At 43.8% G+C, this 15,720-nt stretch overlaps 1 protein-coding gene across 1 annotated transcript in view; it reads left to right on the top strand.

Moving 5' to 3' along the window:
* The first annotated feature begins 866 nt into the window (after positions 1 to 866).
* Positions 867 to 15,720, top strand: part of LOC134965157 (sialic acid-binding Ig-like lectin 13) — a 38,593-nt gene continuing 23,739 nt past the window's right edge. Inside the window, exons 1-2 of the mRNA XM_063941679.1 lie at positions 867 to 912; positions 9,843 to 10,208. Of these exons, the coding sequence (XP_063797749.1) occupies positions 867 to 912; positions 9,843 to 10,208 (412 nt within the window). The remainder of the gene's footprint in view (positions 913 to 9,842; positions 10,209 to 15,720) is intronic.

Genomic DNA, 15,720 nt, shown 5'->3' with positions numbered 1-15,720 from the left:
TACCTCAATCACTAATTAATGTCACCAAATTACACATCATTACATTTCCTTACAAAGCGTCTTATGGCCGCTACACATTTAACAATGTGCCGCCAAGGTGCCCGACAGCCAATATGGCGGACGGACGACCCGGCGGCAGGGGGAGGGGGTGATGGCGGGAGTGAAGTTTCTTCACTCCCTGACGTCACCCAGCCCCATAGCCCTGCATGCTAATATGGACGGTATTATCCATATTGGCTTGCAGGCATAAACAAGGCGGCGCCAACAATGAACGAGCGCGGGCCGCACATTGTTCATCGTTGGTGCCTACACACTGAAAGATATGAACAATTTCTCGTTCATTACTGAACGAAATTGTTCATATCGTCCGCACACATCTGCAAGTGTGTAGGGCTCATTACTGTAAAATAGCAGAAATTGCCAAAACTTCGTCAACTCTGAGAAATGACTGTATAAGCAATTAGTAAGCTCATAATAAATATTTGGAATGGACAAAGATGATCATGATAACTTTATTAAAATTGCATGGAGGCCCACATTTTTGGTTCTGAAACATATAGCATGCACGTAACACTGGTCCAATCCATGCAGTATACATAACTACTACAGTATTTGTAGCAGCTATTGTTAGAAAATGAACATCAAGGCTTTTTTTTTTTTAACATTTTATATAAATATAACGATTGGAAAAATGTTAAAAATAAATTTTTTATGCTTTTTAAAATAAGAAGTGTTCAGCATGTAGCATATGGTAGATGTGCAGGAGTGTTCTCAGTTTTTAACATCTATTTCAGAATCCACTTATATGTAAAGTAAACCCTGTGTTCCGCTAAATATTTGGAAGTGGCTGAGAACAGGTGTGTGACATGGGGGCCTATCATGTGATCATCACCCTGTTCCTGCTCTGGAAAGGTAAGTGTCATACTCTCCACCTCTCTACAAAGCTTTAAACGGGCTCTTAAGACCCACTTCTTCAGCACCAGTTATATTCACATGGTCGACCATGTTATGGTCGACAGTCATTAGGTCGACCACTATTGGTCGACATTGACATGGTCGACATGGACACATGGTCGACACATGAAAATGATCGACACATGAAAGGTCGACACATGAAAAGGTCGACATGCGTTTTCTAACTTTTTTTTCTTTTGGGGAACTTTTCCATACTTTACGATCCACGTGGACTACGATTGGAACGGTAAAGTGTGCCGAGCGAAGCGGTAGCGGAGCGAAGGCACCATGCCCGAAGCATGGCGAGCGAAGCGAGCCATGCGAGGGGACGCGGTGCACTAATTGGGGTTTCCAGTCACTTTACGCAAAAAACGACACCCAAAAAAGTAAAAAAACTCATGTTGACATTTTCATATGTCGACCTTTCATGTGTCGACCATTTTCATGTGTCGACCATGTGTCCATGTCGACAATGTCAATGTCGACCAATAGTGGTCGACCTAATGACTGTCGACCATAACATGGTCGACCATTCATACCGGAACCCTTCAGCACACCTAGCTGTCTCTCATCTTAATCCTCTATTCCATGCTCTCTGTCTACCCCACCTGTATAACCCCTGTCTGTCTGCCCTTCCCCTTTAGAATGTAAGCTCTCACAAGCAGGGCCCTCTTCCTTCTGACACCTAACCTTCCGTTTCTGCCACCCTGATGCTCATTTCAGTGTCCTATCACGTGATGCAGCAATGTCTATGTACTTGTTCTACATTGTCTTATACTGTAAGTCGCTGTTTGTCTTGCTTCGTTCATTTGTTTATTTACTTTGCAAGATGCAGCAGAACCCTTGTGGTGCCATATAAATAAAGAATAATAATAATAAAAAGTGTGACATACTGACAAAATAAAAGTGTTGGCAGTGAGTACACCTGGCATGTGGTTATATATTGTATATAGTGATAGAAATGGAGAGCATCATTTGTGAAGCTTGTAAAAACCAAGTCCCTCCTGTAGTGCAATGTCAGCACTGTACACTGTGAGGAGAGGTTGTTGCTGAGCGTCTCTTAAGGGCACTTTTAAAAACAATTAAAAAAAATTATAAGGAGGGTTTTGGGAGTGGGATAAGCATGTGGGGCAGTGGCACTGTGTACTGTGGGGCAGTGGCACTGTGTACTGTGGGGCAGTGGCACTGTGTACTGTGGGGCAGAACACCTTCAGGCACAGTTAAAAAAAATAGGCGCCAGTGTGAGTCAAAGGGCTTGAGTCACAGTGTAAAGTTATATTTGTTAAAAAATAGAAAAAAACTCTGGAGAGGCAGAGGGTGTCAGTGTTTCCAGCCATCAAATATCTCTAAAATAGGCCAATGCACGCAACAAAAATATAGGGGCATGGCTTCATGGGGAAGGAGCGTGGAGCGTGGCCACAAAATAATACCAATTCATATGACACTGTACAGTAGTCTCCATTATTCACATTATGCCACACAGTAGTGCCACTTATAAACATTACACCAGGTAGAGCCCATTTTACACATTACGCCAGGTAGGGCCCCTGTCACACATTACGCCAGGTAAAGCCCTTGTCACACATTATGCTAGGTAGAGCCCGTCACACATTACACCAGGTTGAGCCTCATTTTACACATAACTCCAGGTAGAGCCCCTATCACAAATTACGGCAGGTAGAGTACCCTTTTACACATTATGGCAGGTAGAGTCCCCTTTTACACATTAAGGCAGGTAGAGTCCCCTTTTACACAGTACAGCAGGTAGAGCTCCCTTTTACACAGTACGGCAGGTAGAGCCCATTTTACACATTATGGTAGGTAGAGTCCCCTTTTACACATTACTGTAGGTAGAGACCCCTTTTACTCAGTATGGCAGGAAGAGTCCCCTTTTACATATTACGGCAGGTATATTCCTCTTTTACACATTACGACAGGTAGAGTCCTCAGGGGTGTACAGTAGCTATATCTATGGGGCCCCATAACAAAATTTCCATGAGTCCCCCCCACCGTGAATTACTCTGAGCTCTCCCAGACCTCTCCCTCCCCCCAAGATAGAGTACTGAGAGCTTTCTAATCCACACCCCAATCCTCCCCCCAAGCGGACTACTCACAGCTCTCTCTGCACTCCCTCACCACACCCCTCGGCAGACTACTTACAGCTCTTTCCTACACCCCCTTCTGGCACACTACTCAGAGTGGGTGGGTCGGCAGGCACTCACCTTCTCAGCATTGTGCCATGCTACTGCACTACAGGCACATCTGCTGTCCTGGCCAGCTCCATCTCTCCTTCTCACTGTCTGATACAGGGTGGAGACGGGAGGCGCGGCCATGGTCCTAGGATGTCCCTGCTGGCTCTACCACATCATCCAGCATCAGTGAGGTGAGGAGATGAATGGGCAGCAGCACGGCACGCTGCTGAGAAATAAAAAAGAAGCAAATGGGGCTAAGGAAGTGGAATCAACAAGGTGCAGGAATAGTGACTGGGCCCTAGAGGTATCCTGGGCCCCATAGCAAGCGCATCTCCTGCACCTATTGTACCTATGCCCTTGAGAGTCCCCTTTTACACTTTACAGCAGAAGAGTCCCCTTTTTACACATTACGGCAGACAGTGTCCCCCTTTTACACATTAGGCAGCAGAGTCCCCCTTTTTACACATTATGCAGGCAGAGTCCCCTTTTACAAAGGGAGGGAGAGAGAGAGAGAGAGAGAGAGAGTTATACTTACGTTTGCTCTGGGGCAGCAGCATCCACTGACCAGCAGTCCTCTTGTCCTTCCTGCTCTATGCTGCGGCTCTTCGCAGGGCTCTGTGGGTGGGATGGAAAAGATGTAATCTTTCCCAGAAGACAGGTGCAGAGGAGGGGGAGCAGGGATGTAGGGCGAACAAGCTGCAGCGCTACCTGGATTTATGTGAGAGAGGTAGCTGCCTGATAAACACAAAAGAAAGAGAGAAGGTGCCCGTATCCTTAGACTCTGGGGTACTTCCTATTGCCGCACAAATTGGGAGGAGGAGAAAATGCCGACCACTCAAAATGGAGTACAATACAAAGAAGCAAACAAGTACCAATACGTGCGCAGAAGGAAGAATCAATTAATATTTTTTATTTTAAAATCTAATATTGAATAAATCAAACCTCAATATAAAAATATATATGAATAAAATAAGTTAATACAAATACCTCAGAGTGACCACATTTGATAAATATTACAATTGACTGTTGCTACTTATAAAATACATATATAGTTAATCTTATAAACCATCTATTGTTGTCCACAATCAAAATGACCTCGTAGTCAAAAGGATCTATTTATTGATTGAATATGTAAAACAGTCTCTTTGAAGTTACAATTGATCCAGATAAGATAACTTGTATCAGTTTCAAAGTATCTATTATCTCATAGATCTGTATAGTGGGATTAGTGAGTATAAATTATAAATAAATACAGCACCTTTATGGCTGGCCAGCCTAATTAGTGTTCTGTGTAAATAGACTCACATATCTTAGAAAAATGCTGATTTGTACAGAGCCCGCAAGATCATATAGTGATACATTTAGCCGTCAATAAAAATACCTGTATGGCTGAAGATTCGTTCAGCTGTGCAGCTCAGGTAAACAAGACCGCAGTAAATGCTGGAGATCTGTGTAGCCGTGATTTCAAAGGTGGTCATTCCGAGTTGTTCGCTCGTTATTTTTTTATCGCAACAGAGCGATTAGTCGTGCGCAATGTCCGCAGTGCGACTGCGCCAAGTAAATTTGCTATGCAGTTAGGTATTTTACTCACGGCATTACGAGGTTTTTTCTTCGTTCTGGCGATCGTAATGTGATTGACAGGAAGTGGGTGTTTCTGGGCAGAAACTGGACGTTTTATGGGTGTGTGTGAAAAAACGTTACCGTTTCTGGGAAAAACGCGGGAGTGGCTGGAGAAACGGAGGAGTGTCTGGGCGAACGCTGGGTGTGTTTGTGACGTCAAACCAGGAACGACACTGAGTGAACTGATCGCAGATGCCGAGTAAGTCTCGAGCTACTCAGAAACTGCTAAGAGAGGTCTAATCGCAATATTGCGAATCCGTCGTTCACAATTTTGAGAAGCTAAGATTCACTCCCAGTAGGCGGCGGCTTAGCGTGTGCAAAGCTGCTAAAAGCAGCTTGCGAGCGAACAACTCGGAATGAGGGCCAATGTCTCTATGTGGCTGAGAGGTGCAGTGCAGCCATCTGTTACCCTTACAGCTAAAAGGTCCCGTTTGGACGAACGGCTTCGAACTCTCGTAAAGGCGCTAATTAAGATGACTGTACGGGCGGGATGTTAGTGAAGCTGTATGGCTTGAGAATTCAGGAGTCGCTGTATGTTGCACTGTCTGGGTGCTTCCCAGACGGTGCAGCTGGATATTCCTTTGTATGGCAGAGATCGTACAAACAGTGGTTGCTTCCGGCTGATTAGATGACGGCTGTAGGTAACTTGTGTTGGCAATGGGTTGGAGACAACTTGATAGGCAGTCTGAAACAAGAGGTCACTCAGGCAAACGAAATCTAACGCAATTCTCGACCTCACCGCTGGTCGTTTCATCAGAGTCTTTCCAAATGGGACCTTTTAGCTGTATAGGTAACGGATGGCCGCACTGCACATCTCAGCCACATTGAGACATTGGGGGTCATTCCGTCCTGTTCGCTCGCTGCGTTTTCACGCATCAGAGCGAACGGGTCCCTGCTGCGCATGCACTGGCGCCTTTGTGCGCTTGCGCATGCGGGATGACCGAAGGCCGTAGCAGGATAGCGATCGCCTCTGCCTGATTGACAGAAAGAGGCGATCGATGGGTGGGAGGGGGCAAAACGCCGGCATTTGGACCTCCGTTTCCTCGGCGCGGTCCGGCCAATGCAGGCATGTCCGGACCGAACGGGGGGGGCGGGCTGCAGCGGCTGCGTGACATCATACGCAGCCGCTGCGGGCCAGGGAGCGAGGAGTAGCTCCCAGCCAGCACACTAAAGCTGTGCTGGCCGGGAGTTACTCCTGAAGTGCAAAGGCATCACCGCTGTGTAATGCCTTTGCACTTCTGTGGGGGGGGCCTGACTGACATGCGGGGCGGGCTATCCCCGTGCTGGGCATCCCCCCGCATGTCAGGAAAGTTGATCGTAGCTGTGCAAAATTTTGCACAGCTACGATCAACTCGGAATGACCCCGAGTGTTTTACATATTCAATCAATAAATAGATCCTCTCGACTACGAGGTCATTTTGATTGTGGACAACGATAGATGGTTTATAAGATTAACTATATATGAATTTTATAAGTAGCAACAGTCAATTGTAATATTTATCAAATGTGGTCACTCTGGGGTATTTGTATTAACTTATTTTATTCATATATATTTTTATATTGAGGTTTGATTTATTCAATATTAGATTTTAAGATAAAATATTGATTCTTCCTTCTTCACACGTATTGGTACTTGTTTGCCTGATAAACACTCCTGTAACGCAGCCCTTGCCTTAGCGTCAGCGTTCTAGCACTTATTATCTTAATTTTGACCTCCATGATACATGAATAATTAGAAACCCTGGGATGCGGGACTATACCTATTATTGTGCTGTACATAAATCATATTGTACAACAGATCTTCTTGACAAATGATCTCTACAATTGATCCCTTGAGTTGATATTTTGCAGATATCATGATCTGATCATGCCCCCTTGACATGGTCCTGGGTGCCTTATTCTACTGCCCCCTCTATATGCCCTTGGAAGCTGCAGGATTATATACAGATGTAGCTACGTTCATCGTAGCTATATCTGCACTAAAGGAACACCTTCGGCGTAGTTAGGCGCGCCCACAACCAGCCACGCTGAGCTGTGCCATTTACTGCTACCATTCATGTGAATGGGGCACATGTGCATCTAAGATGTGCATGCGCCCCAGATGTACAAACGGTTGTGCCAAAAAAGGCACGATTGTGGCAAGGTGTAGCCCCGATGAGAGTGACTAAATCTGTATTAATGGATTCAGAAGGTACTAGAAGACCTCCCAACCGGGTAGTGGGTGTCCGTTATATTGAACACTTAATGCATTTCCCCGCCTCCTTATGGTGTCATACTTCTGAGGAAGCCACTGACACCATAAGGAGGCGGGGAAACGCGTTAAGTGTTCAATATATCGGACACCCACTACACAGTTGGGTGCGGTAAACAGTACCTGTTTAAGCAGCTTTCAACACCAGGATATCTGGCTATTTGGGTCCCAGAGATGGCTGTGATAAATAGATAAGCACCAACAGCTGGGAAGGATTATATGCATCTTATTAATCATCTTATATGTGTACTGCATTATTGGATTCTCAACTCCTTGCTGATTACCTAAGTTGAATACTAAAATAAGTGTTTGCGGATTAGTAACACTATTTATGTTGAGATTGAAAAGTGTTTGCATTTTATCTGGAATTTAATTCTGATGATGTCAGTTCTGCTATCTAAACTGTACTGATACGGTTTTCAGTCAGCCGGAGTCACAATATGTTGGATCGATACTTTTTATACTGTAAAGTTATCAACATTATGAGATTTGCTTCTAAATAACAAGCTGAATGAAACTGTTGCCTATTGTGTGATAACCATCACACCTGCTATTAAATTAGCCATTTTTATCTACTTCTAAATAATTTGTTTCTAAACGTAATTTTTTTACTGTGTGTATGTAAAGAAACCGGTCAGTGGTTGTTCTTGAATTTTTATGTATATTTTAAATACATGAGATATTGTTGTAAAACTTATTTCCTGTGCGCTGTAACAAAAAAATGTCTGTTTCATTGTTAGATTTGGGTGGGGTGTGTTCAAACTGAAATCTAAATTGCAGTGTAAAAATAAAGCAGCCAGTATTTACACTGCACAGAAACAATATAACCCACCCAAATCTAACTCTCTCTGCACATGTTACATCTGCCCCACCTGCAGTGCACATGGGCCTTCATTCAGACCTGATCGCTCGCTAGGGTTTTTTTGCAGTCTTGCATTTGCATAGTCGCCGCCTACATGGGGAGTGTATTTTAGCTTTGCAAGTGTGCGAACGCATGTGCAGCCGACCTGTACGAAAAGATTTTGTGCAGTCTCTTTACAGCTCAGGACTTACTCAGCCGCTGCAACCACTTCAGCCTGTCCGGGACCGGAATTGACATCAGGAACCCTCTCTGCGAACACGTAGGCACACCTGCGTTTTACCAACCACTCCCTGAAAACGGTCAGTTGCCACCCAAAAACGCCCTCTACCTTTTAATCACCTTGCGATCGCCAGTACGAATGGATTCTTCGCACAAATCCATCACTGAGCGGTGATCCGCTTTGTACCTGTTCGATGCTCCTATGCATCGCGGTGCATATGCATGCGCAGTTCTGACCTGAACGCAGAACTGCAAAAAAAGCTAGTGAGTGATCAGGTCTGAATCACCCCCATAGTTTTGCTCATTAGAGAAATATTTTGCTTTTGTGATCTGGTCTGAATTAGGCCCTTAGGGGTAAATTTACTAATATGCGAGTTCTATTTAAATTTGGATGTTGCCCAATCAGATGCTACTTCTCATTTTTATCTAGCTCTGTCTAGAAGATAATACCTGCATTCTGTTTGGTTGCTATAGGCAACATCCCATCTTAAATAGAACTCCCATCTTAGTAAATTTACCCCTTAGTGTCCTTGTATAAAATTTCCCATAGTGAATTAATTCAGAGTTACTTATTTGTGAGCTGCCTCATTATTTTTATTATAAGGAGATTATCAGGATTGCACCTTTTCATATATTTATTTGCACCTGGATTTACATAAATGTAATTATCATATGCAGAAAGCTTGGCACCAGCATCTCAGCTCCCGTGCGCATTCTGTGAGACCATAATGTTACTCATATATTAGATTATTAAAGGATCTGCAACCGCTGCTGCATATGAATAAGGGTGTGGATCATAGGGTCGACCACTATTGGTCGACAGTAACTAAGTCGACACCTGAAATAGGTCGACACAAGCATTAGGTTGACATGAACTAGGTTGACGTGAGTTTGTTTTTTATTTTTTTGGTGTCGTCTTCTTCGTAGAGTGACCGGGAACCCCAATTAGTACGTCGTGTCCCATCGCGTGGCTAGATTTGCTTCGGTTAAGATGCCCCGCTCTGCTACCGCTGCGCTCGGCACAGGTTACCGTTTCCAATTGTAGTCCACGTGGATCGTAAAGTATGAAGAAGTTCATAAATGAAACAAATTGTGAAAAACTCATGTCGAACTTTTGTCATGTCGACCTACTAACCATGTTGACCTAAAAACCATGTTGAGCTAATGCATGTCGATGTAAGTGTGGTTGACCTAGAGACCGGATACCATTTGTACATAGATGCTGATATTTGTGAGGCCACCAGTGGGTGTCTCAATCCATTTCCAGGCAGCTACAGCATTAGCTTATTCTCGTACATCCACTGCGTATGGGATTGCAGCTGTGAATATATTAGCATAATATCAGGCCTTCTGTCCTCTTATAATTGTCTCTCATAGTCAGTGTCGGACTGGGGAATGAAGGGCCCACCAGGGGGATGCTGTTGTAGGGGCCCATGCTTAAGCGTGTAGCCAGTCACCACAGAGGTTTGGCTAACCATTACAGAGAACATGTTCTGTGCCCCTTGGTAAATATATAATAAACCATGTTTTTATGAGGTATCATGTAACATATGTATAATGCATAATTCATGTGCACTAGGATACAGTCTGGAACCTGATCCCTAGAGGCGGAGGAGGGCCCAAAGGTAGTGGGGCCTACCGGTGGTTTCCCCTGTGGGCCAGTCCGACTCTGCTCATAGTGTTTGCCTGTTGTTCTGCAGTATATTATATTATGTGAGTAATCTTTCAGTACATCTCTCCTCAGATACCACATGTCAGGAAGCGGCTGGTTATTCACTTCAGGTGAATCGTGCTGTCACTGTACAGGAGGGTCTGTGTGTCACCATCCCTTGTAGCTTTACCGCTGACAACAGGAGAACATTCACAAGCTCCACAGGATACTGGTGGAAATATGGTTCTAATGACATTGTAGCCTCTAATGATAAATCTGCTACTGTGGTAAAGCCAAACTTCCAGCTGACAGGAAATCCAGATATCGGGGACTGCACACTGACAATAACTGGTGCCAGGAAAGAAGATAGAGGGACATATTCTTTCAGGTTTGAAGAATCTCCAAGGAGTGCTGTCAAATATAGCTATATATCACCTATGGTATCTGTGGCAGTGACAGGTAGGTTCTGCTTTCATTTATCCTTTGTGAATGAATATGAACATTCAGTTTTAGCTGAATGATTATGCAGCACCCTCACAATTTGCCTCCATGCCTCCCTTTGAGTCTTATTAGTATCCATCAGTATGTGATGGTTTTATATCAAGGGGTCCTGTGGGGTGGTCTTCTGGTTGCTGAATGTCGGGATCCCGGCGCACAGTATACCGGTGCCGGAATCCCGACACCCGTCATACCGACACTGTCAAAGTCAGAAAAATATCACTATGCACACTGCCATATTTGCACCTCATACATGTCCGCGCTGCGCATGCGAGCGCTCTCCCGTGCGTGCGCATACCCGCTGTTACGTGCACCCGCAGGCGCACTGTATGCGTATTTACGGTAGAGTTTCTGTGTGCCCAGCGTGCGACTCAATCGTTACATAATTCAACCATATAATGTATTTTATAAGTTAATATTCCCGAGTCCAACAGGTATCAGTGGGTCTCAAATGGCTCTTTGACCTTAGAGATCCCCCAAACAATAGTTTGCATGTTGTGAGGGCTTCACATGGTGTTATGCATAGGTAAGCACGGGAATAGTAATTGAAGATTAATTGTATTCCAAATCAGTATCTTTCCCGCAGATGGAGTACAATAGCCTTTAATTACACTGAGCTTTGAGACTCAATGAGGAGGGCCAACACCTGTGTTTACCAATGGGTTAGGATTTGTCTCCAGAAGAATGATTGCTGAGATGTCATTGTCTCAACTGAGAGTAGACAGTGAGATAGTATTCGCCAAACAATAGCTTCCCACAAGACAGGAATGTGTTGGTCATCACCCATTGTTTTGCATAACCAAGGCCACTGATGCAGCTGGCTCACATGCTGTGAGGGACACACACACCTTGTTGTTGACACACCCCCACAGCTGGAATGAGGGTATGATATACCCACTGGAGATCACAGGGCTCACTCACTCACTCACTCACTCACTCACTCACACACACAGCTACCTGGCACCCAGCAGCATGGAGGCTACATCCCCAGGACATCCTCCAAACTAAAGGCTAAGTATAGAATTCAAATGGCTAGATAAGGAAATATAGACAGATTGCTTTCTGGTTTAAATAGGATATTGTAACTTGGTTGTGTGATTGTTGGGTGTTTGTGTGATAAATCTGGGAATCTGTGATGGTAGCTGGGACATTAGACAACCTGTAGCATAGCATTTGTGGTATTTGTTTGCCTATGGTGATTTAAAATAGATTGTACTGGTTAGTTATAATATATATCTTGTTAATCATAAATACCACCATGCAGTTGCGTTTGGGCATGTGCTTGTTGCAATGGCAGGCTGAGATGTGTGGTTACATTGTGATCTGGTCTTGTGATGAATTTGCTCTGGTTATTGAGATACTGAAGTTGTTTGGAATGTGAAAGTGAATAAGATGGTTCTAGGAAGTTGGATTGAAATTGTGAAAGGTGATTTAGATGGTTTGGAATTGTAAAATCAGAACATATGCATTGTTCTGAGGCTTGGACATTTTGGAATAAAATGGAGTCTTGTGTCTTCTGCTATGTGATTGTGGTGTAGTAGAGAGTGCCATGTGTTTGGACCTGCAAAACTAAAATGGCTGCTGCCGGGTGTTTTCCCCTCCCCCTTTCAACCATGTGTTGCAGTCTTCATGGGAGTTTTCTCAAAATGAAGTCTAGCTTCTGTCCCATGCGGTATTGTAGGGTGTGTATATAGGGACAGCCAGTATGGGTAAGGTCAAGTATTTTCTCCACAAAGATTCTCAGCATTGAATAACTGCGCAGCGATTGTTCCTCACATGTGTAAGCTTCTCTGCAATCATATTGTTCTTCTTGTTATTCTGAGTCAATCTCTCTCAATCTCTCTCTCTCTCTCTCCTCATCTTTCTCTCTCATTTTCCCTTAAATAGTATTGTATTATATTTCCTGTGTAGTTATCTGGTTAGGTAGTCTATGTTATATTGTAGTGTATGACTTGTATTGTGTTTAATTCTTTTGCAAGTATAGCATTCATAATATATATATTAGGCGTTGGACCCTGAGCACGGTATCTGTGTGTTTCTTATAGTATTAAGTATTCTCAGAGCGTCGGTGACGCTCAAGCAGCTTTAAAGGTAATAAGGTTATTTTGTGTGTTGCATTTACACTCTATCATTACACTAAGGTTTTACCGCACAACACACTGTTTATGGTTTAGATATAAAGGTTTAATATAGTGAGCGTCAGCGCCGCTGGTGATCTCCTCGTGGTCCCGAGCGTCCGCTACGCTATAGCGAATCATTACGTTAGTCAACAGCCAATAACGTGCCTGCCTGTGATCTCTTGGCCGTGAGTGAACGTGACGCTTGAGCGTCTCGATCACGGCTAAGCGATTGTTACGCAACTAGCGTACCCTTACGGTACTTCATACGTAGATAGCGTACAGTGTTCTTAGACCTCATAAAGGATATTATATAAGATAAATATTTAGCTTTATCAATTGCGAGCTCGTCCAGTCCTTCACATATCTCTGCTAGGTAATTACAGCAGACATTATCCATCAGCAAAGGGCGGGAGGTTGTATTCCTCGTGGTGCTGTCGGGATAAGCGTCTGCTTCTCTTAGTAAAGGGTGCTGAAGGAATCCGGGAACCGGAGGTAAGAACAAAACAATAGTGTCTTTTTTTTTTTTTTAAACTGTTTATTTTTCTGTCTTGCGTATACACGCACGCACACATATATATCTGCATTTCCTTTTCATTTGTATATTTTCGTATGTCACTCTCCTGTTTGCCAGTTCTATAATTGATAAACGTGCTTAGAGAGATTTGTCACTATTTTATAGTTTAAGAGTAAAGGTAACATAGTTAAAGTATAGACAAACACACAGCTTTGCCTGGGAGATAAGGCGAAGTCAGTGTGGGGTGTGGTAGATGATCAAGGATCATCTACATTGATAAACGTATAAATTGTGTTACGGTGGATCTTTATTTTGCGTACACGTGTCTCTAACAAGGACTGAGATTTGTGCACGCAAACCAAAGGCCGACGCACGCAGCGTAAATTACGCAACGGAGCGTCCGGGTACGCCCAAGTAACTCAAATCACAAGTTTTTTTTTTCTCTCTCTCCTCTCAACGCGATAAGTAGCGCCACGCGGTAAATAACGCCAGGCGATAAATCGCGCAAATCTAGTTTAACATTCCAAATTTAAATTAACAGATCCTTCTCCTAATTGGTAACACATCTGGTCTAAAGAAAAATTTCTGCGCAGAAATAGAAATAGAAACAAAAGTGTATATGCGGTGAGTGAGTGTTTGTTTCTACAATTTTAAAGGTTGAACCACAAGAAAAGTCGAGTACTCGTGAGGTACATGCGTGTAAGTGACGTACACGGTGGCTAGGGAGGCATCCCTGGTTAAATATACAATTTGAGCATTAGAGTGTAGCAGACCAGGAGGTCATACTGTAACAGACCAGGAGGTCATAGCAGACCAACAGGTACAGGTACAGCAGACAAGGAAGTCCGCTATACAGTCCACAGGCACAACACCAAGAAAGGGTTGGTGCAACACCCATATAGGCCATATAAGCTCTGGCTGAAGGAATTCGCAGCCGAAATTTTCGATTCCGTTGGTCGCTCAGCACATAAGATTAGTTGCTTATGTACTAAACGATTGTACCGCACGTAATTGTGTACATTAGTTAGTAATCTGACCTATTACCATTAGAGTAAAGGGGTCACAAACGCTATTTGTACATTCTAACGTGATTTGTGTAATTTTTTTTTATTTTAAGGGAAGTTCGCTGCTCACTCAGGAACTATCCAGCAACCAATAGTTACTGGAAAGAGTAAGTGTTCTTCGGATCACCCTCACAGGTTCCAGTAAATAGAGGTTCAGGTCGCAGGGGCCCTGGGTCGAGTACGCCAGCACCATATCGGTGTGATCAGGTCGTATTGGTCGGCATGGGCGAGTGAGTGGGGTACTCGGTAAACCGCCACCGTCAGCCTATTTTGGACATTTGGTTTGCGTAAGGGTTGGCTGGATAAAGCAACACTTTCGAACTATGGGGGCCACTTGTTCAGGTAGGGGGCGATCAACCTCGGTTCGGGTTGATTCAGTGAACCGACCAATTGGGTCGGCAAGGTACGTAATGTGTGAGAAATATGGAAGTCACACAGAAGCTTTATGTGATGAATGGGAGAGAATGACAGTACATGACGGGGAGAAATTCCCAAGAGTAGGTAGCTTCAGCTCAGAAGTGTTACAAAATTTAAGGAGGAGGATATGTCTCATTAAATCAGCAAAGAGACGAATCAAACATTATGATTGTTTGCAGTTATGGCTACAGGAAAGTGAAATGCAAATAAATGTAACTTACATACCTAACTTTCATCTTGAGAGGAGAGACATGGCAATGGAGAGGATTATGGTTGCAGAGAAATGGCACAATGTTGTACGATAAAAATGCACTTAGTAACTGTATTAAGAACGAAAGTAACAAATGTAATAATGTTTATAAAAATAAATGTATAAAAATCACAAATGTTAACCTGTGCAAGTCGCACCCCATGTTAAACTTCCCTCAGGATTATCAGCAAGAAAGTGAGCCCAGAACGATGTCGGCACCTCTTCCAGAAGCCATCCTACAAGACATCCAGGTGGACGCGACCAAATTGGTAAAGGCAATAATCAAACCCCCTAACGGAGGGTCAGGTGAGGTCGTGTCCACAGGTACGTACAATGTTTTATATCACGCACAAACAAATGTACCCCATATTGTAAGACCAAAACAAGGTGATGTAATTGAGTTTAGTCCTGTCAGGGTGATCACAGTCCCCAATGGGAAGACTGACGATCAGGGAACCATTCCCGTCAAGGACAGTGCAATGCGCCATCCCTGGTCCCGGACAGAATTGAGATCAATCATGTCTGATTACCCAGATCCTAGGAAAGATCTAACTGTATGATCAAAGATTCACAGAAGGTATATCAACTCCCTAGACAACGACATAATCATGGTATCCAAGGAATCAGGTAGGTACAGGGAAAGCGGTTGATGGTGATGAGCATCCAAGCGTTTGAGGAGGCATAAAATCAACCAAAACCCCAGGCCATTGGCACATGGAGGAACTCAAGGATTTGTGATCTTTGCAAAAGAGAAGGGCATTATGCCAACAACTGTAATAGCCCACATAAAGTCAGACCCCCTAGACCAAGAAATGAGCAAAATTATAACACACACAATTATAATCAGGGATCATATAGGAAGAATTTTGGGCCACACCCATGATATGTGGTCAGAAAAGGTGATCATTAGAACTGATGGTAAGCCTGAGGTAACGGTTAATAAATTGGGAGGTCATTCCCTGAAGACACAGGAATGACCAGGTGAAACATTGTAAATGTATCTGTGAAATGTTTTTTTTTCTCTCTCTCTCTATCTCCCCATCTCTGACGATTATTAGTAAGGACTCAAACGTTGCATATCCGCTTGGTCTTTGCAGAAGCCTACCAA

Source organism: Pseudophryne corroboree, chromosome 10 (assembly GCF_028390025.1).
Source record: "Pseudophryne corroboree isolate aPseCor3 chromosome 10, aPseCor3.hap2, whole genome shotgun sequence".
Classification (NCBI taxonomy): Eukaryota; Metazoa; Chordata; class Amphibia; order Anura; family Myobatrachidae; genus Pseudophryne; species Pseudophryne corroboree.
Note: the sequence above shows the minus strand (reverse complement) of the source record. Positions and strands in the feature narration are given on the sequence as shown.